The following is a 27,675-nucleotide window of genomic DNA, read 5'->3' on the forward strand; positions in this document are numbered from 1 at the left end:
CAGTGCAGCAAGCATAGCCATCATCTACTAGGTAAAACTTCCCTACAAGTGCACCAAAAGATATACTATAGTGAAGGTGTGTGGAAAGTTAAAGGACAACAGTGTATGGACTATTATTTGCAGTTACCTTCAGAAACCATGAACCCATCATTCCTGTCAATTGCATCAGCAAGAATGAGTGCATCATGGGCAAAGCGCTCCCAGCCAGCTAGCACATAAGTGAACTTGAGATCAAAGTCCATAGTAGCCATCATACTTTGTGTGGGGTTGTGTTTCCTACCCCTAAAATCCTGTTACATCCCCTGAAATCCTGTTGCATGTGTTTCCTACCCCTAAAATCCTGTTGCATATGTTTAGGCACCCTTGCCAACACATGTGTGCCATCAATGGCACCCACATAGTCCTAGAAATGTGTAGGATAGTGGATAAGTGCAAACACAGCAAATGGTTAAACCAAAGGCAAGTAAACATGATTAACATGTACCTACATATAGGGGTACCATCTCTGGCTACCCATTATTTTTGGATGTGTGCCAATGGTAGGAGGCTTGATCATTTCATTCCTAAGCTCACCAACAGCATAGAGAACTTGGTGGAAGACTCTACTAACTATCTCAATGGACCTCCTAAAAGACTAGTGAACTACCCTGAACCTCTAGTTGTGACCAACCACATAGAGGAACATTGCAACCAGCTCCTCAACAGAACACCCACTAGTTTATCTAACAAGGCCTCTACCTCTAAAGAGGTTGCATAGATTAAAAAAAGATCTTGTTCTTTGCGTCTGCACGCATGCCTTCCCGGTCGCACCGAGCACGTCCCACCAAGGTGAGGTCATGCTGTGCCACCGACCAACCTGTCTCTCTGTCTCTCTCTACTGCCACCATCGGAGTCACACCCCAAGCAATTGACTAGTGAGTGGTCTTCTCCTTTCAATTCCACGCACTTGTGTCTTCGCCATCAAGTCCTCTTGCTATCTGACCCCACCCCGCCTTGAATGGTGCTCAGTCAAGCTCTAATTTGGCATTTTTCCCACCGCCATGCCGATAAGGCCGCGTTCGGCCGTAGATGAGGGCAACCCTCCTACTGTCCCTCCCAAGCCAATTCACCTGCACCACTAGTTTTGCCTTGCCTCCCTCTCCACCTTGCGCATGCCAGTGGAACCACTACCACCTCCCTATCACCACTGACGCGACCGCGCCACCGTGGTGTGCCACCGCATGGCTCGGTCGCATGTGGCCACACCTCCTCCACCATCCTCCACCCAAAACCATCACCTCGGCTAGGTCCATGGTAGTCTACTGATGCTCTCTTGCTAGCTAGTTAGGTTTTTAGGTGCTCTAGATCACTAGGGTAGCTGAGCCACCACCGTGGATGGTCGCGCATCACGGTAGCTCACTCTAGCGCGTCCTGCCACCCCACGTTGCTACTTGGTGTAGGTGGTTGGACTATAGTTGATGGTTAGCCCGACTAATGGACCAGCGTGAGCCTTTGGTGGTCGGCACGGTCGCACCGTCTCATTGCCCGCCGTGCCGCCGTGCGCTGAGTCACTGGGGTGCGCATGGGTGAATTAGGGAAAAGTCAGGGGGTTAAGTGAGAAGGTCTGAGAGAGGAGAAAATAGTGTTAGTACTTAGTTGTAAATTGGGAGGAGTTCAAGGTCTCTTTTGCAAAATCTCCAACATGCGTGGGACTCCCCCATCATGGGCCGCCTCGCGAGCAGTCCGGCCTCACATGAGCCACGCCAGTAGGCCACTACGCGCGCACCCGTGTTGTGCGGGCCGCGCATGTGGGCCATGTATGAGATTTAGTTTTCTTTTTCATAAGGAATTAGCAATGGTTTTCATAAGGAGTACGAGGAGGAGATTCTCGTGCAGGAGGAGGTCCCGGAGCCGACACTGACTGACTCAGCTGACACCATGCCTGTCCAAGGCAAGCCTCGATGCATAACCTCTATTTTATAATTCACCATATATATATATATATGTGTTGTGCATTTATGTTATAGATATTTTATTGAAACCACATGCATAGATACAGTTGTCCTAATAGTCTTACTAGTGCAGGTTTGAGTAGATGCTATGCTTTGGTCATCGGTAGCGTGAGCAACCTGCCGTTGCCCACAATAGGGGATTATTATTACTCTCATAACAAAATGATGAAAAGAAAATTGGAGACAGCGTAGGGATATAGTATGGGTATTGGTGGGTGTAATAGGTTGTGTCCCATGACCAACGGGGCTTAGCTTGGTTACACTGTTTTCCTTGTTCATGTCAATTAAGGACCGTCCATTGCTGTGGATAGTAGTCAGGTAGTAGACTTATTATCCGGAGCACATAGTTGCTTATGGGAGCAGGAAGGCTTGTTACGCTCTTATCGTGGGTTTCAGCTCTTTCTAAACCGACTAATTGGAGGCGGGGAAATGTGGAGGTCTAAGCACCATACTGAGACTGGGTCTCAAGTATGGGGGCTTGGAGTCTAAGTTTGGACGGGGACCTAGACCCTATGACTAGAGTGGAATGGGTTGGTCTTGTTTGTGTCTGGGGTACAAACAGAGCATGTGTTTTGAGGTACCTAGTTGGGATACATTGGTTCATGAATTGCCATTTCTGTGAGACAGTACGACTTGGTATGGTCTAGCACCGTAGTAAATACAAAAAGATGAGGTGATATGGTTCTAATTGCTTAACCCTTGCTTGAAAGTAGAACAGGTGCTTACCTAGAATGGTTACCTAATGAAGTAATCATGACTGCTAATTAAACCTGATCTTAAGGACGTACTTCTAGTAACGCTTTTCACAAACAAAAAGAAAACAGCAAACCCATATTGCCTATCATATCCTTGAGAGTAGAGAAACTATTCCCACTAGTTGGGTAAGTTTTGCGAGTACATCGTGTACTAAGGGTTTATTTTACCCCTGTTGTATGTGCAGCTTGAGGAGTAACTCTTGTGTGGAGGATTCTTCGTTTCCGTTAGACGTTTATTTCAATTTCGCTGTTTAATTATCGCACTCTGAACTTTGGTATTGTAATAAATAATTTCCAAGAACTCTTATTGTATGAAATGGACTAAGTGTTGTAAGTTCGTACTCATTATTGGATCCTAGCGGTAAAATGTGGATTGTTTCGAGTTCTCCCTTGGGGTGGGCTCGATGGAACTGTCCGATGTAGCTAACTTTTGGGGTGCTTAGTATCTAGTGCAAGACAAGTGCCTCTGAAAGCGTGTTATTTTGGGAGGTTTTGCCACAGGTGTTATCAGAGCCAATAATGAGTCTACGAGTTTAAAAACTCTTTTCAAAACCTAAAATTTGATAAACAAAAGCTTTGCAAAAAGTAGGATACGATAAATTACGTAAATAAGTATAAGCCCTAGTAATATGGTCTATCTAGGATAGTGGAATTTGTTTTATCTAATCAATCTTCTATCGGTACACTAACTTATGCTACGCAAGAATCGTTTAGCGTATGGGAAGTGAGTGTGCGCTGTGCCAAAAATTATATACGAATGTTGCTATATTTTGGCTTGAGCGAACGAATAGGTCGATCCATACATCATGAAAAGATAATCTTGCTTAAACTAAACTCCCCCACACGTATAATTTTTGGATAGTAAATTGATAGGATAATAAATAAAGAGAAATACTTTAACTCTTAAGGAAAAGTTCTCGCTTGTAACCATTTATCGAGCCTTATCATCTCTCTAGCCATTTATTTCTAAGTATGAAGGCCTGGTCCCTAACAGTGGGTTCCTATCTGTTTATATATGAACCAAAGGTCTGGTCGTGGGAGCACCAGTGCTGGGACAGGCTGTGGTCTTCATGAAGACCAGGACGAAAATGGTCATGGCGATGATAATGGCAATGCCAACGAGGAGAGCCATGAGGCCCCACTCCTTGGTCCTCCTCCGCCACCACCACCGCCTTTGATGACCTATGCCAAGATGATGGCTGAGATGTTGGCTGCTCATCATGAGTCAGCCCATGCCCTGGAGATGCTGGCACAAGCTATTGGTGGCTTTGACCGTGGAGGCCCGATGGCAATGGTAGGAATGGGGGTGATGCCTGTGGTCCCGAGAGGCCCTGTTCCTATCAATACTTTTTGGGGACACAACCGCCTATGTTCACACCGATTGCTGAGCCTCTAGACACGGAGCATTGGTTTCGTATTCTGGAGCAGAAGTTTTAGCTGCTCAATATGACTAGCGAGCAGAAGGTGTGTTTTGCCACACAGCAGCTTCTGGGATCTGCCTGTGGACCACCATGTGACTTGGTGGGAGTTTACCACTGCTTTCTGTCAGTACTATATTCCTGTTGGTTTGCTGAACAGGAAGCTATCCGAGTTTCTAGAGCTAAAGCAAGGAAACATGACTGTGATGGAGTATGTGAACAAGTTCAACCATCTTGCACAGTATGCGGGAACTCATGTGGATACAAATGAGAAGAAGATGGACTGTTTCAATCGTGGTCTCTCTTTCATCTTGCAAGGGAAGTTATATATAAGGGGCTATCAGACCTTTGGTGCTTTGATAAATACTGCCATTGCTATGGAGGGACTTCAGCATGACTCTTAGGCTGAGTGGAAGCGCAAGATGGTGATCACTAGGTCTTCTAATCACTCGTAGTCTCAGAAGGTATAGGTTGTGAGGAGGGTGTCCTATCACTCTTTGGGTGGACAGTCGTCTCGCCAGACTCAGCAGACTCATCAGGCACCTCCCACTCAGTACCGTGCACCTACTTAGTAGGTGTAGCAGCCTCAGGGACAATAGGTTCTGTCTCATCAGGGACATGGGAACAAGTTGGGTGCTTGTTTCAAGTGTGGCAAGGAAGGTCACTACACCTAAGAGTGCCCTCAGAATCAACCTCCCCAGTATTCTCAGCCTTCAGCCAACTCTCATTTGGTCAAGAGGACTATCATCAGGAAGAAGATGCCCGTAAGTCGCTCTAGACTGGTTAACTTAACCTAGGCTAAGGAGATTCCACAAGGAGAGCATGTGATGGCTGGTATGTTCACCATTGATTCCCACCCAACATATGTATTATTTGATTCTGGTGCATCATATGCATTCATGAGTATGGGGTTTGCACAAAGGTACAATATATCTACTATGGCTATTCCAATTGCCTATAGAATCAGAACCCTGGGTGCGCAGTTGTGCATTAAAACTTGGACGGACACAGTGAGACTAGTGCTCGCAACTCACTCTTATCATCTCTAGTTCATGGTGCTGCCTGGGCAAGGCATAGATGTAATTCTAGGAATGAACTGGTAGAGAAACTATGGGGTAGTCATGAACCTTACGCAAAGAATTGTTGAGTTGAAGCTTCCTTCTTCTGAGGATAGAATGTCTCTCCTTATGTCTTCAGTTTCCACCCTACCAGTTATTGCTCATACTAAAGCCTCTCCTGACCTTGCCCCTATTCTTGTGGTCTATGAGTTTCTGGATATCTTTCCTGAAGATCTACCTGGGTTACCACTGGACCGGGATGTGGAGTTTGCCATTGAGTTAGAACCTAATACTACTATTTCACAGTGTCCTTACCGCATGGCTCAGGATGACACTCTTCGGAAGTGTGTGGATTATTGCCCTCTCATCGTGGTAACCATTAAGAATAAGTATCATTTACCTTGTATTGATACTTTGTTCGATCAGTGGCTGGTGCTAAGGTTTTTTCAAAGATTGATCTTCATTCTAGGTATCACCAAATTAACATCCGGCCACAAGATATACTAAAGATAGCTTTCTCTACTAGGTACGGGCTCTATAAATACCTAGTCATGTCTTTTGGTCTCACCAATGCTCCTGCATTATTCATGTATCACATGAATTTAGTCTTTATGCCGAAGTTAGATAAGTTTGTAGTGGTGTTCATTGATGACATATTGATATATTCTAAGAACAATGAGGAGCATGAACAACATCTTCGCATAGTCCTAACCCAATTGTAGGAACACAAGTTGTATGTCAAATTCAGCAAGTGTGGGTTTTGGTTGGATCGAGTGCAATTTTTGGGACATGTCCTAACACCTAAAGGCATCTATGTGGATCCTGACAAGGTGCAGGATGTGTTAAATTGGAAATCTCCAAAGTCAGTACATCAGATTTGTCAGTTTCTTATTCTTGCTGGTTATTATTGGCACTTCATCCCTGAGTTCTCCAAATTAGCTCAACCGATGACCAAGTTGCTCTAGAAGGATGTCAAGTTTGTATGGAGTCTGGCTTGTGAAGAAGCTTTCCAAGCCCTGAAGAAGTTTCTTACCTCTACTCCTATTCTTGCCCAACTAAATATTGATAGGTCGTTTAATGTGTATTGTGATGCCTCTAGGACTGGATTGGGATGTGTGCTTATGCAAGGTGAATGTGTGATCACTTATGCTTCATGTTAGCTAAAAAAGCATGAGTTGAAATATCCCACCCATGATTTAGAGCTGGCCATAGTTGTGCACGCTCTAAAAATTTGGAGACATTACATGTTGGGAAATAAAGTACACATTTTTACGGATCACAAGAGTCTCAAATATATTTTCACTCAATCTGACTTGAATATGAGGCAACAGAGGTGGCTTGAGTTAATCAAAGATTATAACTTAGAGGTTCATTATCACCCTAAAAAGCTAATGTGGTAGTTGATGCCTTCAGTCGGAAGTCGCATCAAGTTGAAGAAAAATCTTTGTCTCAACCATTCTGAGGTGTTAGCCCATATTGCTCTAGTCTTGGATTTACTTGAGCAAATTATTATAGAGCAAAGGCAAGATGCTTTGGAAATTTTGCATATCAAGAAGTTAACTGCTGAAGGGTGTGGTCCTCATTTCAGTATTGATGATCGAGGTGTGGTGAAGTTCAAGAACTGATTGGTGGTTCCCTCAAGTGATGATCTTAGGAGAAAAATTTTAGATGAAGCCCACAATTCCAAATTATCCATTCATTTGGGAAGTAACAAGATGTATCATGATTTGTGTCACTTGTATTGGTGGCCAAATATGAAATAGGATATTACCAAATACATCTCAGAATGTGGCATTTATAGAAGGGTTAAGGTGGACCATATGCATATGCCTAGATTTCTACAACCCTTGCCTATCTCTGTTTGGAAATGGGAGGGTATTTCCAAGGACTTTGTTGTGGGTTTGCCCCGTACGACAAAGGGGTATGACTCTATTTGGGTCATTGTGGATCACCTTACCAAGTCCGCTCATTTCTTTTCGGTGGATACAAGGTATTCAGCCAAAAAGTATGCCAAGTTGTATTTTGATCGGGTTGTGACCCTACATGGAGTTCCTCTTATCATTGTTTCCGATAGAGGGTTAGTCTTTGTCTCTTGCTTCTAGGAGCAACTTCAGAAATGTCTTGGTACTCGTGTCCTCAGAAGTTTAGCTTATCACCCACAAACTGACGGTCAGACAGAAAGGGTCAATCAAATACTTGAAGACATGTTGAGAGCTTGTGCCATTTTTTAGAAAAGTGGGATGAATGCTTGTCTTTAGCTGAGTTTTCTTATAACAATAGCTATCAAGAGAGCATTCGAATGGCACCTTTCGAGGCTATATATGGTAAGAAATGTAGAACACCTCTTAACTAGGTTGAAGTGGGTGATCGTGGGTACTTTGGACCTAATTTTATCAAAGAAGCAAGAGAATAGGTCAGTGTTATTTAGAGTCATTTGAAAGCGACTCAGAACCATCAGATAGCTTATGCGAACAAGAGGAGAAGGCCCTTGCAGTTTGAAGTTGGTGACCATATGTACCTAAAGGTATCCCCGATGAGATGTGTGCATCGGTTTGGAGTTCGTGGAAAGTTAGCTCCTCGTTATGTTGGACCTTATAAAATTTTGGAGCGGTGTGGTTCTATTGCTTATCATCTCCATCTCCTGGATATTTTATCAGCAGTCCATAATGTTTTCCATGTCTCCCAGCTAAAAAAGTGTTTGTGAGTTCCCGATGAAGTGGTGGAAATTGAAGGACTCCCTCTCCAACCTAATTTTTCTTATATTGAGCATCGCATCAAAATCTTGGATGAAGAAGAGTCACTATGAACAAAGTGGTGAAATTTTATAAAGTCCAGTGGCAAAATCATTCGGAGGATGAAGCAACATGGGAATAGGAGAGTTATATTCTAGAGCATTATCCTTATCTTCTCTCTAAAGTATCGAGGTAATAGGTTAAGTAAAAGTTTATTTCTTATCCCTTTTCCACACTAGGCACACACATGAATCTTGGGATAAGATTCTATTTATGGGGGGAAGAGTTGTAACACCCTCGGTGTTACACCCTAAACAAAGTACCAAACCATGTCGTGAGCATCATGTTTATGTGATAATGCATGTGATGGAAGGTGTAGATAACATTTTTGTAACTTTAGATGATCAATAAAAATGTTAAATGATAAGCTATTCCATAACTCATATGTATCAAGTAGGGTTTAAAACTAATTTTTATTGAACAAAAATACTATAGAACATATATGTGGCGCTTAAATAAAGTTTGTAATATAAACTTTGTAGATGACAATGAAATACTTGCTGTAGAAAAATAACATTGATAGCCAACATTTCTAATAGCCTAGAAATGCAACTTTGAATCAAATTCAGCTCATAGACTTAGAAGATTTTTAAGTATATAGGCAGCTAAAAAATGCCATGTTTGGCAATTTATTTTGCGAAATCGGGTTAAGAATAGGTGTTATGTTTTAGCTCGGTTTAGAATCCTCATATGCCATCTTGAGAATGGTGAAGATGGTTTAGGTCTAGAAGCAACCGTTTAGTTGTTATAGGGGCTTTAAAAAGCATGCACGACACGTTCTTGGGTTGGCTGGGTGGACACGGTCACCACGCTCGGGTGCACGCCATCGCTGCGCTAGCTGCTCGGGCGTGCGCGCGCTGTCGTGCATGGCTGGCCGCGGCTGCCTCTGGCCTGGTCGCCACTAGCCTCTACTGCGTGGAGCCACTCCTGCTGTTTGCATGGCCATGTGGCGCTGCTGGCTGTCCCGCCACGCTGCCGCACTACCGACCCACCCCACGCCACGACACAATCGCTGCCGGTGTCGTCGCCTCACCGTCACATCCGTGCTTCTCTCTGCACCTCTGCGCCGCTGCTGGCCCTATTCGAGGCCACCACTGCCGCGCGCATATGGCCATGCTCGCCGTCGCCTTGCCATTTATGGCGCTGCGCCGCGCGGGCCATGGTCGGTCTAGGACGCATGTGCTTATCCTTTGCCGAGCACATCCCGCCAAGGCGAGGCCATGTTGTGCCACCTACCGGCCCATCTCTCTCTCTGTCTCTGCTACCACCGTCAGAGTCGTGCCCCATGCAATTGACCAGCGAGTGGTCATCTCCTTTAAATTCTGTGTGCCTATGTCTCCACCATCAAGTCCTCTTGCTACCCCACCCCACCCTACCTTGAATGGCACCTGATCAAGCTCTAATTTGTCATTTTTCCCACCGTCGTGCTGATAAGGCCGCATCTGGCCATGGACGAGGGTAGCCCTCCTACCGTCCCTCCTGAGCTAATTCAGTTGCACCACTAGTTTTGCTTTGCCTCCCTCTCCACCTTGCGCACGCTAGTGGAATCGCTATTGCCTCCCCGTCGCCGCTGACGTGACCACGTTACCACGGTGCGCCACCGCATGTGGCCACACCTCCTCCACAATCCTCCACCCCAACCGTCACCTCGACTAGGTCCACGATAGTCTACTGATGCTCCCTCGCTGGCCAGTTAGGTTCTTAGGTGCTCTAGATCACCGGGGCAGCTGAGCCACCACCGTGGGTGGTCACACATCACTGTAGCTCGCTCTAGCATGTCCCGCCGCCCCGCGTTGCTGCTTGGTGTAGGCGGTTGGACTATAGTTGATGGTCAGCCCGACCAACGGGTCAGCGTGAGCCTCTGGTGGCTAGCACGGTCGCGTCGGGTCATCACCCACCGCGTCGTCATGCGCTGAGTCGCTGGGGTGCGCGCGGGTGAATTAGGGAAAAGTTAGGGGGTTAAGTGAGAAGGTTTGAGAGAGGAGAAAATAGTGTTAGTTCTTAGTTATAAATTGGGAGGAGTTCGAGGTCTCTTTTGCAAAATCTCCAACACGCGCGGGACTCTCCCGCCGTGGGCCGCCTCGCGAGCGGTCTAGCCTCGCATGGGCCGCACCAGCAGGCCGCTACGCGCGTGCGCCGCACGTGTGGGCCACGTGGGAGATTTAGTTTTCTTTTTCATAAGGAATTAGCAATGGTTTTCTAATTTATTTTTTGGGTTGGTCTTTGGTAAATCATATAAAATCATGTAGGTGTCCAAAAATTATGAAACAAATTTTGTTAGGTTCCTAAAATTGTGCACTATCGGTTGGTGTATTTAGTTCATGTTTATACATGTTGATATTAGGAGCTATTAAATTATTTGAGGATGCTTAATAATATTAAGTTAATTACTGTAGGAATTTTTGTGGTAAATTATTGATAGCTTTAGTCCTGAAAATTTTATAGCAGCTTCATTGTATTATTATGTGCTCATTGTAATTTTTGTAGCCTTAGAATAGACTAAACATTAGGGTAGTTAAATGCTCTTTGTTTCAATATACATTAAATCATTAGTAAAAATAAAGATATACCCTTAAATTGCAAAACTGAGTGTTTGTTAGTTGAATCCAACACCTTGCTTGATGAAGATGATAGTTAGCTTAGTATCTTAGTCATTAGAGCTAGTTTAGTAGCTTGGTATACGCATTCTTAGTTTAAGAGTTGTTGTTGCCTAAATGCTAAGTGTTGCATCATCATCACATGCATGTAGAGAACGAGTTGGCGGAGATCATGACCACCGGCAATCACGAGATCGAGGAGATCATCGAGGAGTATGGGGAGGAGATTCTCGTGCAGGAGGAGGTCTCAGAGCCACCATTGACTGACTCAGCTGACATCGCGCCTGCCCAAGGCAAGCCCCGGTGTATAACCTCTATTTTATAATTCATCGTATATATATGTGTTACGCATTTATGTTACAGAAATTTTATAGAAATCACATGCATAGATACACCTATCCTAAGAGTCTTACTAGTGTAGGTTCGAGTAGATGCTATGCTTAGGTCATCGGTAGCGTGAGCAACTTGCCATTGCTCACAATAGAGGATTATTAATACTCTCATAATAAAATGATGAAAGAAAAATTGGAGACACGGTAGGGATATGGTATGGTTATTGGTGAGTGTAACAGGTTGTGTCTTGCGGCCAATGGGGCTTAGGTTGGTTACACTGTTTTCCCTATTCATGTCGATTAAGGACTGTTCGTTGCTGTGGATGGTAGTCAAGTCGTAGACTTATTATCCTGAGCACATAGTTGCTTCTGGGAGCGAAAAGGCTCGTTACGCTCTAGTCGTGGGTTCTGGCTCTTTTCGGACCGACTAATTGGAGGCAGGAAAAGGTGGAGGTCTAAGCACCATCCTAAGACTGAGTCTCAAGTATGGGGGCTTAGAGTCCAAGTTTGGACGGGGTCCTGGACCCCGTGACAGGAGTAGAATGGGTTGGTCTTGTTTGTGCCTAGGGTATAAACAGGGCGTGTGTTTTGGGGTACCTAGCTGGCATACATTGGTTCATGAATCGTCGTTTCCGTGAGACAGTACAACTTGGCTATGGTCTAGCACCGTAGTAAGAACTGGAAGATGAAAGATGGTGAAATGGTTTTGATTGCTTAATCCTTGCTTGAAAGTAGAACATGTGCTTACCTAGAATGGTTAGCTAATGAAGTAATCATGACTGCTAATTAAACCTGATCTTAAGGACATACTTCTAGTAACGCTTTTCGCAAACAAAAAGAAAACAGTAAACCCATATTACCTATCATATCCTTGAGAGTAGAGAAACTATTCCCACTAGTCGGGTAAGTTTTGCGAGTACATCGTGTACTCAGAGTTTATTTTACCCCTATTGCAGGTGCAGCTTGAGGAGTAACTCTTGTGTGGAGGATTCTTCTGGTGGGCACAGATGGATCCTTGTATCGTTTCTGTTATACGTTTATTTCAATTCCGCTGTTTAATTATCGCACTCTGAACTTTGGTATTGTAATAAATAATTTCCAAGAACTCTTGTTGTAACATCCCGGCCCAGGGCTTAACAGGATTAATAGGATATTCATACCAACAAGTTGCAACTTCTTTTCCGGAAGTCCATCTGTAAAGAACTCTGAGGTTAAGCGTGCTTGGTCTAGAGCAATTTCAGGATGGGTGACCGACCGGGAAGTCATTCCTAGGTGCGCATGAGTGAGGACAAAGTGCACAGAAAAGACTTGTGTGGGTCTGTGAGGACAGTCTATGTCCTAGAAAAGCTACTAGATATAAGTAGGCCTGGCCTTGTAGAGACGGGACGTTACAGAATGGTATCAAAGCCGACTCTCGCGGTTTCACGGGCGCGTGTGTCGCAGTTGCGCAGGCATGGTACGCATGACTGGTGTGGATCCGGCGTGGTCACACAGCATGGCACATGCCATGCGCTGGCTCTAGATACACGGACGTGGCCAAGAGGGGACGCTCCTGGCTTGGGATTGATCGACGAGGACGTCGATCTCTTAAGGGGGTGAGGATGTAACATCCCGGCCCAGGGCTTAACAGGATTAATAGGATACTCATACCAACAAGTTGCAACTTCTTTTCCGGAAGTCCATCTGTAAAGAACTCTGAGGTTAAGCGTGCTTGGTCTAGAGCAATTTCAGGATGGGTGACCGATCGAGAAGTCATTCCCGGGTGCGCATGAGTGAGGACAAAGTGCGCAGAAAAGACTTGTGTGGGTCTGTGAGGACAGTCTATGTCCTAGAAAAGCTACTAGATGTAAGCGGGCCTGGCCTTGTAGAGACGGGACGTTACACTTGTTGTATGAAATGGACTAAGTGTTGTAAGCTCGTACTCATTATTAGATCCTGGCGGTAAAACGTGGATTGTTTCGAGTTCTCCCTTGGGGTGGGCTCGACGGAACTATCCGATGTAGCTAACCTTCGGGGTGCTTAGTGTCTGGTGAAAGACGGGCGCCTCCAAAAGCGTGTTATTTCGGACGGTTCTGCCACAAAAGCAAAGGGGATTTGGGGGGATTTCACCTCGGGGGAGTTGACGGTGACAAAAAGAAGCGCAAGACGGAGAAGAAGAAGATCCGTAGTGGAAGATGAAGCAGATCCGGTACGGGACGAAGCAGATCGACCCCAACCAAGACCATCCGCACCACCGCAGGAGGAAGACGGCCGCGTCCACGAAGCCCGACAGGAGGCGCATCAGCGCCGTGAACAAGTGGATCCTGACCGCCTGAACAGAGACGAAGACCGGAGAGGAAGAAGATTGCCGCGCCGCACCACCACCACACCAACACCGCCAGTCACTCAACGCGAACGCAGTGGAGAAGACGGAGCTGGAGGAAGGAGAGGAAGGCAGCGGTGGAGGGAGGCAGCTTATAAAGACAGCGGATTTCGCCGAGGAGCGCGGGAGGAAGTTTCATGGTTCCCGCACGAGCCCGCGCGAGCCGCCGCCGCCTCCTCCCTAAAATCGCCCGCGCGAGGACGGAGGGAGCCTGGCTCTAAAGAAACGAACCCTATGAGCGTTCCCCCAGATGCAGGAGAGAGAAGACCATTTGCACGTGCAAAGCTGGGCCAGCAGCTGGGCCAAGCAAATCAAACAGACCGAGTTGCAGCTGGGGAGCGCAGGCCACCCCCTTGGCCCTATATCAAACAGGCCCATATAGCCTCATGCATATATGGGCCTATTTGGTATGGCTCATTTTCACCATTAAATCAGTTTTTTTGGCTTTGGATTAGATCGAAAAGCAGCTCTGTTAATGAAGTTAATTCTGTTTTTCTGAATCACGTGGCAAAACAACTTCTTCTGGTCGACAAAACGCATGAATAACCAAAATACCCTTCTTCTTTTTTTCTTTTGTACAGTCATAGTGTTTACACTAACATTTCATTTGAGAGATACTACTAGGATCACGCGGCAGCTTCCATTTCCGGTTCCCTTGCTGCTTTTTTTATTATTATTTTTTGTGACTTCCCTTGCTGCTGTTCTGTTCATCCCTCTCGGCTTGCCTTTTGGGGGGCCACCGTCAGGCACCAGCCGTGAGTCGCGCTGGACGCCGAGCTGCAAGGCCACCTCCTCCGCGAGAGCGGATTTGGCGTAGCCAAGCGCTCCGTCCAGCACTGGCCGTGAGTCCCGGCGCTGCTGACAAATGCAAACATGACAGCGGCCGTGAGGAGTCAGCAACTTTCTGATTTCACATTATTTTTCTGTTTTATTTATTGCAAACCAGATATAATGACAGAAACGACCCTGACAAAAAAAAAGACCAACAGATAATAAATATTGTTGCTGCAACAAACGCGTGTACACGATACGGTAGAGAACATGCACACAACACACACAATCATTGCAGATTCTTCCAGGTATATATATACAACATGCAAATGCAATATCCTGTCCATAATAAAGAAATACCCAGGTCCCTTTTCTCTTCACGTTGTCAGCAATTTTTTTAAGAGTTAAATACATCGTTGATTCATTAACTTTTGTCCATATTTTACTTGGGTCTATCAAATGTGAAAGTGATTTTTCAGGTCCATAAACTTTTTAAGTGATGCATCTCTAGTTCATACCCCTTCATTTCTTTTTTTTAATCCGACGTGGCGGTCCATAGTGGCGCTGACATGTCCTTGAAGGCATTCGTGGCTCACGTGAGCAGTAGATGAGGGCTGGTTGATGACCTCCTGGCACTGGTGGTGCTCGCCTGCACCGTCCACGGCAGGCTGCCAGCAACAGCTCCGCCACCATCAACCGCCCCACCGCCACCACCGCGTCTTTCTCGGGGCACTGCTTGTTCCCCTCCGCGGCCGCGCCGGTCTCCGGCCCGTTCGACCACACCATGTGCTCCAGCATCCGCCGCCGCTCGTCGTCGTCAGAACATACAGCGAACCGGTCGGGGACGAACTCGCGGCCGCGCTGGAACACGCGCTCGTCGCGCGTCGCCAGCGGATGGTACCCGAACACCATCTCGCCCTTCTTCACCTCGTACGCCGCGTCGTGGCTCTCCACCACCGTGTCCCGCCGCGCGCGCCCGTACTAGAACTCCACCAATGGGTTCATGCGCAGCGTCTCCCACACGAACGACTTCACCAGCGGCATCTTCTCCACGTCCGACAGGGTGATCGTCGTGCCCGGCGGTGGGACGACGGCGCGGACCTCAGTGGCGAGCCTGGCGTGCAGCTCCGGCCCGCAGCGCTTGAGCTGCGGCGTGGCGCGGGTCAGCGCCGTCGAGGAACGCGAGCGAGCGGTGGCCACCGAAGAGCGTGAGTGAGGGCATGTAGGTGCCGTCGAGCGTGGCGTCCTTGTCGACGCGGGAGTCGTCGAGGAGGACGAGGAAGATGCGCGCATTGAGGACGGCGACGACGCGGGAGTCACCCGAGAGGAGCGGGCCCGGCGGCATGTTGACGCGCAACATGGTGGCACCGCCGTGCTTGGCGATGCGAGAGCGGAAGTACTCCTCCGCGCCCTGAAAGTAGAAGTAGTCAAGGCGGTCGCGCAGCGGCGAGAAGAAGGGCACGCCGTAGCTTCCCGGGATCTTGCGGACCGGGAGCCCAGAAGGCGACAGCTTCTGCTGCTCGTCGCCGGCGTTGGCTCGTTTCGATGCCATGGCTGGGGAAGAGAGAGCAGCATCAGGGCAGCAGAACAATGTACTCTCTAGTCTCTACACACAAGAATTTGGAAGGCATACATGGATGACCAGCTAATAAAAACTCTCTGCCTGCGCCTTCTAGAAGGTCAGCCTGCGTGCGGCATCCCATAGGACGAAAACAATTATTTACGACATGCATGTTCACCGTTCATTAGTTGGGTTTTGTGCTGATCAATGTCCGCACGTCGGTACCAGCTCGGCGGCCCGCCGCTTCCTACCGCAGACGGCGCAGGCGAGCACGACAGGTGCCAGGAGGTCCATCAACCAGCCCCATGGCCCCAAAGACATGTCAGCAGCCACTGTGGACAGCCTCTTGGGCGACTCCCGCGTCGTCGCCGTCCTCGACGCGCAGCAGCTTCCGCATCCTCCTCGACGACTCCCGCGTCGACAAGGACGGCACGCTCGACGGCACCTACATGCCCTCACTCGCGCTCTTCGGCGGACACCGCCCGCTCGCGTTCCTCGACTGGCGCCGACCCGCGCCACGCCGCGCTCAAGCGCTGCGGGCCGGAGCTGCACGCCAGGCTCGCCACCGAGGTCCGCGCCGTCGTCCCACCGCCGGGCACGACGATCACCCTGTCGGACGTGGAGAAGATGCCGCTGGTGAAGTCGTTCGTGTGGGAGACGCTGCGCATGAACCCACCGGTGGAGTTCCAGTACAGGTGCGTGCGGCGGGACACGGTGGTGGAGAGCCACGACGCGGTGTACATGGTGAAGAAGGGTGAGATGGTGTTCGGGTACCAGCCACTGGCGACGCGCGACGAGCGCGTGTTCCACGCGGCCGCGAGTTCGTCCCCGACCGGTTCGCTGTATGTTCTGACGACGGCGGATGTGGAGCACGTGGTGTGGTCGAACGGGTCGGAGACCGGCTGCGGCCAGCGGAGGGGAACAAGCAGTGCCCCGGGAAAGACGCGGTGGTGGCGGTGGGGTGGTTGATGGTGACGGAGCTGTTGCCGCATGCCACCGCCAGGCGCCAGCGTGGCAGCCTGCCATGGACGGTGCAGGCGAGCACCACCAGTGCCAGGAGGTCATCAACCAGCCCTCATCTACGGCTCACGTGAGCCACAACTGCCTCCAAGGACATGTCAGCACCACTATGGACCGCCACGTCAGGATTAAAAAAAAAGAAACGAAAGGGTATGGACTAGATATGCATCACTTAAAAAGTTTATGACCTGAAAAATCACTTTCACAGTTGATGGGACCAAGTGAAACATGAACAAAAGTTAATAGATCAATGATGCATTTAACTCTTTTTTTAACAGGCTGGCTCATCGGACGCCACTTTATTATGCTCCGTCATCATCCTACTTCCTACCAGCTGCTTTCCTGTTTAGAATTTTCCGTTGACAGGATCGCCGGCGACCAATCGGCAGCGCTCCCGCGCCCAACGGAAGCTTCGGTGTTGATAGTTGCCGGCCACAACTCATCATCAACCACACAGAGACACACGCACAGAAATGGGGGACACAACTGTCTCATCTTTTCAGCTCCTGCCCTAATTTTATATTATTACCTTGATGATCTGGTTCTGCCTGTTTGTTAGGATATGCAGGGGCTGTCATGCTGCAGCATCACAGCATGATCAGGAGGAATTAAAAAATACACATGAAGTCAGACACCAATGCTGGCCACAGGCAAGCATTTTGCAAAAAACTATGAACCATGGATTTTGCCGTGCAGCTTTGTTGCTGCAGTGCTGTTTTCACCTCCAAAGAATATGGGCTCCATCTTTCTGAGAACTTGGATCCACGTCATTTGCAAAGTTTCTTCTCCAAGTGTTCCATGCCTAGCAGTGGCCAATCATAGCTTTGGGTCGGGATCGGGAGGAGGAGCACAATATGGCACCCAGGTTCTTGTGCATGACTGTGACTAAAAGGTGCAGGCTGACTGATTGACACGGGCCCGGCTGATAAGCCGGCCGAAGCTGATTTGTTGTGAGAGAAAAATACTGTAGATTCTAGCTGATAAGCCGGCTGATAAGTTCAAGTGAAGAGGCCCGATCCTTATATGGCATCAGGATTCAGGCATCGCCATTCAGCATCAGCAGGCACGAGCAGTGGACAGTGACCGCTGGTGGCTTGCATTCGGATTACTACCAATCTGCAATAGAGTACAAACCTGCCCATTTTGCCATGTAGGGGGATAATACGTTCAGGCTCAACACCTACCTGGTCGTCCTTTTCATTGCAGGAAGGAAGCAAGTTACACAAAATGCGGGACATGGTTCCATCTGTGTCCTGGCTCAATGCACACAGGCCACCAGCACAGGGTGACCCTAAAGCACACCAAATGCTGATGCCTCAGCAGCCACTGAGTCCATCCATGGCCCCCATCCCAGTGTTGCATCATTGGAAGTTAGCAAATATCCAAAGCATGATCATTCATTTCCAGAAAAAAAGAACAAAACTGAGCTATCATTTCTAGGTCACCAAAAGCTCTGTACATTACAGTGATCTCATCTCCCAAGGGTTCCCTATCGATAAGTTACGAGGTTGCAATCAAGAAGACAGTAGCAAAAGAATTGTGCCTTGAAGGTACAAGCTAACCTCGGGTAAAAAAAATTTACATCTCCGGACTTGCTTGCGCGCTTCTGTTACAATCTTTCTATCTGTGAGCATGAATCTATAAGTTAAACATCTCCTACCCTACAAAGTATTAGTGATGAGCTATATATATGTATGTATATGGCTAAATATATATAACATAGCGCCAGGCAGACGATTTCTGGAAGACAATGATAACGGCCGGCTTTGAGCAACTCCACCACCAGATGGCTTCCCACTGACTGACGCTCCAGTCATCCTTTCAGGTGGGGATAGCCCGCTGCATCGTGCCTGGCTTCAGCTTTGCTTTGACATTTGAAGGTTCACCTACACATGGAGGCTGCGGCATCTCAAAAGTTTCGACGTGTTTGCAGCTGTCTATCCATCTTCTTGAAACGCTTTGTATATGAAATCTCTAAATCGTCTGGAATACTGCCTTGGGTCCACTGCTGATATAGAAGTTGGGTCATACTGGAAAGACTTGTATGCATGCTCAAGCTTCTTGCTGATATCATAATCTTGAAGTATGTCTATGATTCCAAAAAACAATATAACATCGTAGTACTCTCCAGTTGGCTCTCCGATCAGCTGCAGTTCACAATCACTCTTACCAGCAGTGAGTTCAGCTCTTGAAGGCATGTTGGCCCCAAGTTTGATTTTAGGAAACCTGTTAATTCACAGTATTCAGAAGAAAATAAGTACAAAGTGAAATAGCATGGATCAGGAGAGACGTTCCATGTCATAGTAAATTATTACTACTTGTCCTGTGCGCATCTGTATCCATACCCAATTTTCAGATACGATATACCTAACTTTTAAGTGTGTGGAAAATTTGGATTATATATACAAAAATTATCTATTTACTAATGTCATTTAGCTTGTAGACATAGAACAAATCAAATCAAGAACAGCTGAGATTGCATTAACAGAAAGGAACTGATAGGGGCATAGGGTCTTAGGCTCTTAGCATAGATGTAGATGCCTTGTTCTGGCTAGAAGTCATGGTGGGCATGAACTATGTGGACACTCTAGATTTTGAATGGGTCACAAAGGAATGATTGCATGCTTCCATCTTCAATTATTCTGTCTCACTTCTCAAGACCATGACAAAAATTATTTCATAAGGTATGTTCGCAAAAAAAAAAGTGCTAAGGGAGTTGAAAACTGTTGCTTAAACAAAAGGTTTAAATATCCTTAAACAGTACTGGCGTAGAATATTTGAAGATTGCTGGTACGAATCCTACTACCAAATATGACATAAGGATCGTGACTGCTAGATGTCACAGAATCATAACTATTCTGATTGCAGGTTGCATTCCATTACCTCATAAGTATGAAAAAGAACAGATAAACGTAATTGAATGTCTAGTTACCTGTTTGGGTCAGCAAGAAACCGATATGTATTTCCTCTTGAAAGACGAGGTGTTGGTCCGTTGTTGATGATTTCATAGTCAATGCAACCTTCAACCAAACAATTTGCCTTGTAAGATAAAAAACCTACCATGCTAAAAAATGGCTAAGGCGTTTTTTATATATAACAAAACTGGTAAAGTGTTCAGGGTTTTCCATTCAACCTTCAGTCACAAGCTTCTCTCTGTTATCAATGAAATGTACGCCAACAAGAAGACTGTAATCCATAATTTTCTCCTGCTCAAGGAACTCACAATCCCTGTCCACTTGCCTGCTTAAACATTTGTAACATCTTTATTGACATGATGGGCAAACAAATGCCATGATTTCTAAAAGCACTAATAAGACACCATATGTAGAACACAAGACAAAGAATGAGCACCTTTGGAACTCATGAAACCATTGCTTCTTCAATCTAAAGATGAAGTTCAGGTCGAGATCCTTCAGAGTTGTATACTGATCGATCTCTGTCTGTGGCTTATCAGTTGTTCGGCCAAGAGATGAACCTTTGAGATCAAAACGCCTATGAATTGGATATTCCGAGCAGAATAGATTTCCCATTATGACAAAACGAACCTGGTTTTGGAACAGCAGGCAGAAGCAGAAGAAAAATCAGTGCATAAGTTATGATTGTTAGCAAACAATGTCTATGTTAATGTTATGGATGGAGAAGAACTATACTGCTGCAATCATCTCTAACCTTCTTCTGATTTGCTCCAGCTAACTTGACACAATGTAGACCAAAAAATTTTGTTACTAGAGTATTCTCAAATGCCCGGACATGATTGTAATAAGCTGGGAGCATCTTCAGAAGCATCTGCAGTGTAAAATGGGTTTTTTTATTCAAGATATAAAACATATAGCCTTTACCATGAAACAACATATAGACAAAAGGAACTACAAAGGACAAACCTTCACTTCAGATTTCTTCATCGTCTTTATCATGTACCGATCATCATTTGTTAGGTAGAAAAAGCTTCCACTCTTACCAGGAGATGAAAGCTCCCTGAGAGCCTCATTTCCACATAGCGATAACATATAGTCAGCAGCATCCACCTTGAACAGCTTGCGCAGCGTCCTGCAATCCAGTTCAGAACAGATGGTCTGTTGATAAGCATGATTGAAAAGGAACATGTTGTCTCATGATCATATATCTTTATCAAGGGAGTGATGACGAACCGGAAGACCTGTGGGCAGTAATCCTTCCATCTGAAGTCACAAGAATTGTGGGGAGGGGTGTATTTTGAGCCTTCAGGAGGAAACTTTGTCCATACTTTTTCCTTTGGGTCGAAAGCAGACGATTTCAGATCAAGCACAATTGGGCCTTGCTTCCCCACTGCATGCCTGTCCAGATATGAATGTTGAGGCAAGAGAATTCAGTCAGGTATGGAGAAAACATGAGACAGAATTGACAAATAATCACACACCGTAATGTCTTATTGGTGGAAAATTTCACATGGAAGGGTTTATTAACTTATTATAAGAAAAACAGAAATGAGATCAGCCAACTAGAAATCCACTTCTGAACCACCACGCGGCCTGAAGCAGAAAACTCTTTTGATGATTCAAATGATTCCCAAATTAGAACTTCTCAATCAGCAGAGTCATCAATAAGATTCAATTCAAAACCCTCTGTCATTACGTGATGCCAAAATAACAGGCTCAAATCTCACAATTGCTCGACGTCAAAAATTTCTAGGCCCAAATTGGCTGTCAACACAGCCATTGAAGGCAAACGAACTCCACGCACCTGATCCCAAGCTGCAAGTTTAGCATAAGCTCGTAGTGCTTGTGTCCCTTGGCGATGGTCTCCCCTTGTCGCTTCGCCTCCCGAGGAGGCACCCACTGTGTGACGTGCGGCGCCGGCGATGGTGGCGGCAGGCCCCGGTCGTCACCGCCGTCATCCGTCCTCACGCTCCTCCGCGCGGTCACCACCTCGTCCCCCAAGGCGGGCCCGTCCACAATGTCGCACGTGATGTCGCCGTCGGACTCCCAAATGCAAATCTTGTCGTACTTCCTGTCGCCGCCGGAGCTGTTGCTCAACCCGGACACTGAGCTCGCCCGCCCGTTGGCCGCCCTGATCCCAGACGATACGCGTGACTTGCGCGGCGACGCGGAGTCGGGGCTGGCGCCCATGAAGCCCGGCAGGTCCCTGGCGAAGACGTCGCGGGGATCGCGGGCCGTCGGGGAGGACGCCGCCGGGGACGGGTAGTAGACCCCCTTCTGCTGGACAATGCCGGTGGGAGTGTCGCGCGTCCAGTAGCCGACGTAGACGCTGCCGTCGGCCCAGCGGAAGGTTCCCTGGCCGCGCGGGCAGCCATCCTCCCACCCGCCGTCGTAGCGGTTGCCGTTGGACCAGACGAGCGCGCCGCGGCCGTGGATGAGCCCCGCACGCCACTGCCCCGTGTACTCGGTGCCGTTACGCCAGGTGTAGCGGCCGGCGCCGTCCTGCAGCCCCGCGCGCCACTCGCCGTCGTACTGGTCGCCGTTGGCGTAGCTCTTCTTGCCGTTGCCGTGCTTGAGGTTCATGGACCAGGACCCCCGGTAGGTGTCCCCGGCGGCGCCGGTGTAGGTGCCGGAGCCGTCCATGAACCCGTCCTTGAACTCGCCCTCGTAGGTGGCGCCCGACGGCCAGGAGAACTTGCCCCGCCCCGTGGCCTTGCCGTGCCGCCACTCCCCCTCGTACATGCACCCGTCGGTCCACAGGTACTTGCCGGCCCCGTGCGGCGCTCCGCCGTGCCACTGGCCCGTGTAGAAGTCGCCGTTGGGGAGGCCGCGCTCCACGTAGCCGTGCACGTGCTCGCCGTCGTCGCCGCCGGCCGACGAGGAGGATGCCGTCTCGGAGTCGTCCGCGGCCAACATCGGGGACACCCGGCGCCTGCCCACGGGCTGCGGATGCTGCACCTTGCGCACCGTCGCCTCCCACGCCCCGACACGGGTGTGCTCGTGCATTGGATGCCCCCGCCTGTCCCGGCGGCCACGCCTTTCTTCTGCGCCTTCCTGTTCGCTGCCGGCGCTGACGCCGGCGCCGCCGCTCGAGGTCGTCGCCCGGTACCTTGGCTCGGCGCGCGTCGCTGTGCTTGGCCTCGGATCTAGCACCGCCGGAGGCCGCGCGCGCGCTGCCTCCACGGCGGCATTGTTGGGGAAAAAGGGATGTAATGGTGAGGAATGAGCGGATACACGCAAGCGGGCGAGAAGGTAGGAAAGCAAGCAAGGAAAGATACTGTATGTGTTTTGGGGACGGGCAGGAGCAGGAGGTGGGGGAACAGAGCAGGGGTGGAAGAGGAAGAATGGAGTTATGGAGGTGGAGGGGTTCTCGAGGTTTTTACTATAAAAGTTGATAATTATTCAGAGGATATTAAAAAAAAGCTAATTTTTTATATGTGTTACTGGTTGAAACTCTTTTAGTTCTCCGCGTCACTTTTGTCAGATTTGAATTTAACGGTGTCAAACTACGGGTGCGAAAAGTCAAAAATACCATCAAATCTAACCATGCCCAAAAAATTTAATTGCATGTTCAGACCTGAGGGTATTTTGGACTTTTCAGAACCATGGTTTAACACTATTAGAGCCAAATCTGACGGAAGTGACGTGGAGGATAAAAAAGTTCACAGCAGTGGCACCTATGAGAACTCTACTTTTTTATGGCTTGTAGATAATTATCGACTTTTATAATAACACACAGGTAAAAGCCTCTTTCTTCGGGATATTGGTTTCTAGCTTCACGTGTTTATATCTCAAGGCTTTCAGTCTATTCGCTGGTTAGTTTCTGGACTAATAAACCCAACTATTGCTGATTTGTTGTGAGAAAAAAGTATTGTACCATAAGTGATAAGCCCTGGAACGAGCTGTTTAAAGGTTTGGGGGTTGCAGCATGAGTGGTTACTGACTTGGTTACCACGGTGGTTTTCTATCAGTTTGTGCCGGCGCCTGTCCTTTCAATTAAGCCGTCAAAAGGCTAGAGATTTTGGGCAGTAGCGCTGTCCATGCTCAATTAGCAGCGCCAACCAACTAGTTAACCATTTCTTGGCTTAATTTAGGAGGCCTGTCTGGTTGTCTGTCCGCGAGGTGGCGGCCTCCGCCTCTTTTCTCCTAGGCCGGCTAGGTGCCCCAGGTCATGGTCAGGTACTCAACAGTAACCAAGCAAGCTGCAAGCAGCTGCAGCCTGCAGAAATGGCAAAAGCCATCTCCTCTCCCTCACCGTCGCCAGCAGGCAGCAGCCTCCCCTTCTTCTTCTTCCTACAATCCTACCCCCACCACAGTACTAGCTCCCAACTGGTTGTGGTCCGGTGTCTTGTCACTGTATCTAGGTGCACCTGCCAGCCGGTCTAGCCTACTCCCTCCGTCCCAGAATATCTACTTTAACAAAATATATATTAAAAAATATTATTATTTATAGTACATAATCAGTATCATAGGAAAGATCTTTGAATCTAGTTTGTTAATAAATTTATTTGAAGATACAAATGTTGCTAGTATTTTTTACAAATCAAGTCAAATTTGTGGCACGAAAACCAGAAACGACAATTAAATCGGGACAGAGGGAGTACCTCTTTCAGGCGCATTGCAATGCAGCTGCAAGTGCTGAGAAGCTGCAGCTTGTACTTGTCTGATGCTAGCTTGGTCCTAATGTTCTGACGTGCAGGTCTAAGCACCTGGTTAGTTAGAAAGTGGTATGCTAATGACAGCCTCCTGATTGTTGCTTTATATGAGGAAAGCTGATATCTGAATAAGACGTGAATCTTCAATGAGATCGTCGGTTCAGTCGTGTTGGTGGTTGTTCCTCTGTCATGCAGTGATGCAGGGCATGTACTTCCTGTCCTCCACCTGTAGTATTTAAAATGGTGACATTTTTTTCCCTCTGCATAGGTAAGGGTTGACGTTTGGGAAGAAAAAAAAAACTCAATTCAGAACCGACGTTTTAGCAGGAGTTGTATATTCAGCGTTAATGTACGCTGATATGGTCGGCGAACTGGACCAGCAAATGCAGGAAAAAGTGCACCGGAAATCTAATGGCTTTGACAATTTCGATAGCTTTGTCAATGACGTTATTCGGACTCCTAGGAGGCTAGGAGTACAACAAGAACACTCTTTTTGTGTGTATGTGTTTGGAAGATGGATCTCTCACGATTAGGTAACGTACTTTCTGTAATGATATCAGCAATGGCAGTCTAATCTAGTACTGTATTTGCTACTAGTAAGAGGTGGTTATTTTCTCCTTATTGCGTCTTCAAGATCACTGACGGTACACTGCCGGATTTGCAAGTTAGGCTAAGTAATATTGCCATTGCCGCCAGAACCGGTAACAACTGTCGTGCGTCCAAATAAGTGACCAGATCCTGCTCCATTATATATTTCTTAACTATGGTTCTGTTCAGCTGTCATTATAAGCCAACTTATCAGCCATTGTATAGTATTTTTCTCTCCTAATAAATTAGCAGTACGAATCAACACAAACAGCTTATAGACCAGCCGAGGAGAGCTTATATCTGCTGGCAAGTGGCCACAAAAAAAATTCTCCTAAACTTGTAGCGTTTTCCTTGGCCGGTACAGAATTTGACTAGTTCTCATCATGAGCTAATACTACCCAAAAAAAAATACCACTGCTCCCATCAATCCAAATGTACAAAGCGACGCACAGACAGACACAGGCAAAGAGCTGTATGCCGTTGCCGGACACGAAGCGAGGTCAACAGACCAGTTCTTGGCTTCTTGTCTGGCTAGCACGCACTGTAGTGTTGTGCCCGCTCTGTTTGTCCATTGTACATCTCTGATCTCCTCCCATCAGCTTGTCGTTCGGCTATATTTATTCTAGTCAAAAGTATGGTGCATTTGACTTTATATTTCTCATTGACTACTAATTTCTTCTAAATATATATTAGAATCCTTTTGTATTTATTAGAGTTTACAAATATCTTTTTTACACTTATATATATATATATATATATATATATATATATATATATATATATAGCTGGCTACAAAATAACTTATTCTGTAGCCACTTTGAGTTACGATAATTACTATGTTAATTTACGAGATCATAGTGACTCATTGCTAAGTGATTTACTATAACGTTATGGTAAATATCTTCATGTGTTATAGTAACCTAACTATCGTAAATATGTATTGATATTATCGTAAATTAGTATATAAAATTATCGTAAACGGAGGTGGTTACAGAATAACTTATTTTGTAGCCGGCTACTGAATATATATATATATATATATATATATATATATATATATATATATATATATATATATATATATATATATATATATATATATATATATATATATATATCTCTGTGTGTGTGTGTGTGTGTATTCCGCACTTCAGCTTGACGTTACCGAAGGATCACAGATATTTGCTTCTATAAAGCAGCCTGCACATATCTTCTAAATTAATAAATAATTTTAAAGATGTTTGATGTCTATATTTAAAATTTTGACTACATCTTATTTTAAATGGCATGTTTTTTATGACCGCAGAGACTAGTATTATTAACAAGCAAATGTGTTGGTTAGCGGATCAACATAATGTTCAACTTTTAAAAGTATATTATTAGAATCCTTTGAATTTATGAGAGTTTGCAAGTTTTTTTTTTTTTTTGCAAAATTTGCAAGTATCTTTTTATATGCTCGGTTCAGCTTTGCTGTGGCTGTGGATGCTGCTATAGCACCACAACTATTTGGTATTGGAACTATTGCTAGAGCAGTTGCAGCAAACTGTTTCGGCTGTATATATTTGTCTAGATTAATAAACAATTCAAATGTTATTTGATGCACAAGCTTTTCATTCTAAATCATAAGACAATTTGACTTTTCTAGATTTGTAGCTTTTATTATGCACTTAGTTAGATACAACATAAAAGTAATGTTTTCATAGAAGTCAAAATGTCTTATAATTTGAAACGAGGGGTATTTGATTTGACAACTAATCTCTTCTAAATGTATTGAAAATCCTTTTAAATTTGGCATTTTTATACAATTCTACACATATACTTATTTTTTCTGAAACTAATAAATAATTTAAAAAGTCATAGTTGACGTTCGTAGTTCGGCTAAATCTAATCGACATTTTTTCTGATCGGAGAGACTAGTATATATACTACTCCCTCCATACTAAATTATAAGTCATTCTAAGAATCTCAGAGAGTCAAAGGATCTTAAGTTTGACCAAAATTATAAGAAAAATTAAAAAGATTTATGACATCAAATAGGTATACTATAAAATATAATTAATAAAGAATCTAATGATACTTAGTTGGTATCATAAATGTTATTATCTTATCATATAGATTTAGTTAAACTTTAGATTCTTTGACTCTTCAAACAAATTTAGAACGACTTACAGTAAGAAACGGAGAGAGAAGTATTAACAAGCCAATGCGTTAGTTAGCGGAGGTCCACTGGGCGAGTGCAGTTGTGTGTGTCTGTATTGTCCTGAACGCCGCGCCGACGACACGAGGTCTCGACACAAACCCACTGTACAAAAATCTACGGAATCCAACGCGCGCACAAGACGTGTCTGACGGAGGAACGCGCGGCGCGGAGGGAAACGACGCCGACGACATGCACGTTACAACTCGAGGCCGTGCCGTCGAGGAGGACGACGACGACGACGAACGAGCCGGTTTATCCGATCCACGTGGCCAGAGCTCACGACATGCATGTGTTCTTTACCGGTAGATGGCCAAATAGGCCAGGCACCATGGGCCGGCACGGGCCGATCTAAAAAAAAAAAAGCACGACACTAGCATGGCACGGCATGATGTTTATAGTGCCAGTGCCGGCACGGGTACGATTTAGGGTCGTGTCTGGGTCGAAGGTTCGACCCATAGTGCCGACACGGGCACGGCATGGTTAATGGGACGGTACTATAGTGGCCCGATTATTCTCGACCCTTGGATCGATTTGGAGTATTATTATCCGTTGGATTGACTTACCTAGCTATAAAAGCAACTCCCTCCTCATTCTCTCTCATTCTTTCATTCCTAGCTGTCATCTCTTTCTCTCGGTACTCCTCTCGTATCCTCTTCCCGA

The 27,675-nt window shown here is 46.5% G+C and overlaps 1 protein-coding gene and 1 pseudogene across 1 annotated transcript; both read right to left on the reverse strand.

The window, feature by feature from the left end:
* Nucleotides 1-14,598: 14,598 nt before the first annotated feature.
* LOC136549203 (allene oxide synthase 3-like) lies at nucleotides 14,599-15,958 on the reverse strand (annotated as a pseudogene).
* A 2,112-nt stretch (nucleotides 15,959-18,070) lies between these two features.
* Nucleotides 18,071-22,901, reverse strand: LOC136552853 (phosphatidylinositol 4-phosphate 5-kinase 6-like). The gene is made up of 8 exons (XM_066544424.1): nucleotides 21,377-22,901; nucleotides 20,806-20,970; nucleotides 20,539-20,704; nucleotides 20,327-20,443; nucleotides 20,009-20,202; nucleotides 19,791-19,897; nucleotides 19,590-19,677; nucleotides 18,071-18,883 (listed from the first exon to the last, which is right to left on the reverse strand). The coding sequence occupies exons 1-8, from the start codon at nucleotides 22,576-22,578 to the stop codon at nucleotides 18,595-18,597; spliced, it is 2,328 nt and encodes a 775-aa protein (XP_066400521.1). The 5' UTR covers nucleotides 22,579-22,901; the 3' UTR covers nucleotides 18,071-18,594.
* Nucleotides 22,902-27,675: the final 4,774 nt, after the last annotated feature.

This window comes from Miscanthus floridulus, chromosome 4 (assembly GCF_019320115.1).
Source record: "Miscanthus floridulus cultivar M001 chromosome 4, ASM1932011v1, whole genome shotgun sequence".
NCBI lineage: Eukaryota > Viridiplantae > Streptophyta > Magnoliopsida > Poales > Poaceae > Miscanthus > Miscanthus floridulus.

Bases quoted from the DNA above. Each gene is read 5' to 3' on its own strand.
- LOC136552853 (XM_066544424.1), bottom strand. From the start codon at position 22,578: ATGCACGAGCACACCCGTGTCGGGGCGTGGGAGGCGACGGTGCGCAAG. The intron at 19,898-20,008 runs GTGCTCATTCTT...ATGTTTAAGCAG, and splicing joins TGGTTTCATGAGTTCCAAAG to GCAAGTGGACAGGGATTGTG. The intron at 18,884-19,589 runs GTAACTAGACAT...GTGAATTAACAG, and splicing joins TTTCTTGCTGACCCAAACAG to GTTTCCTAAAATCAAACTTG.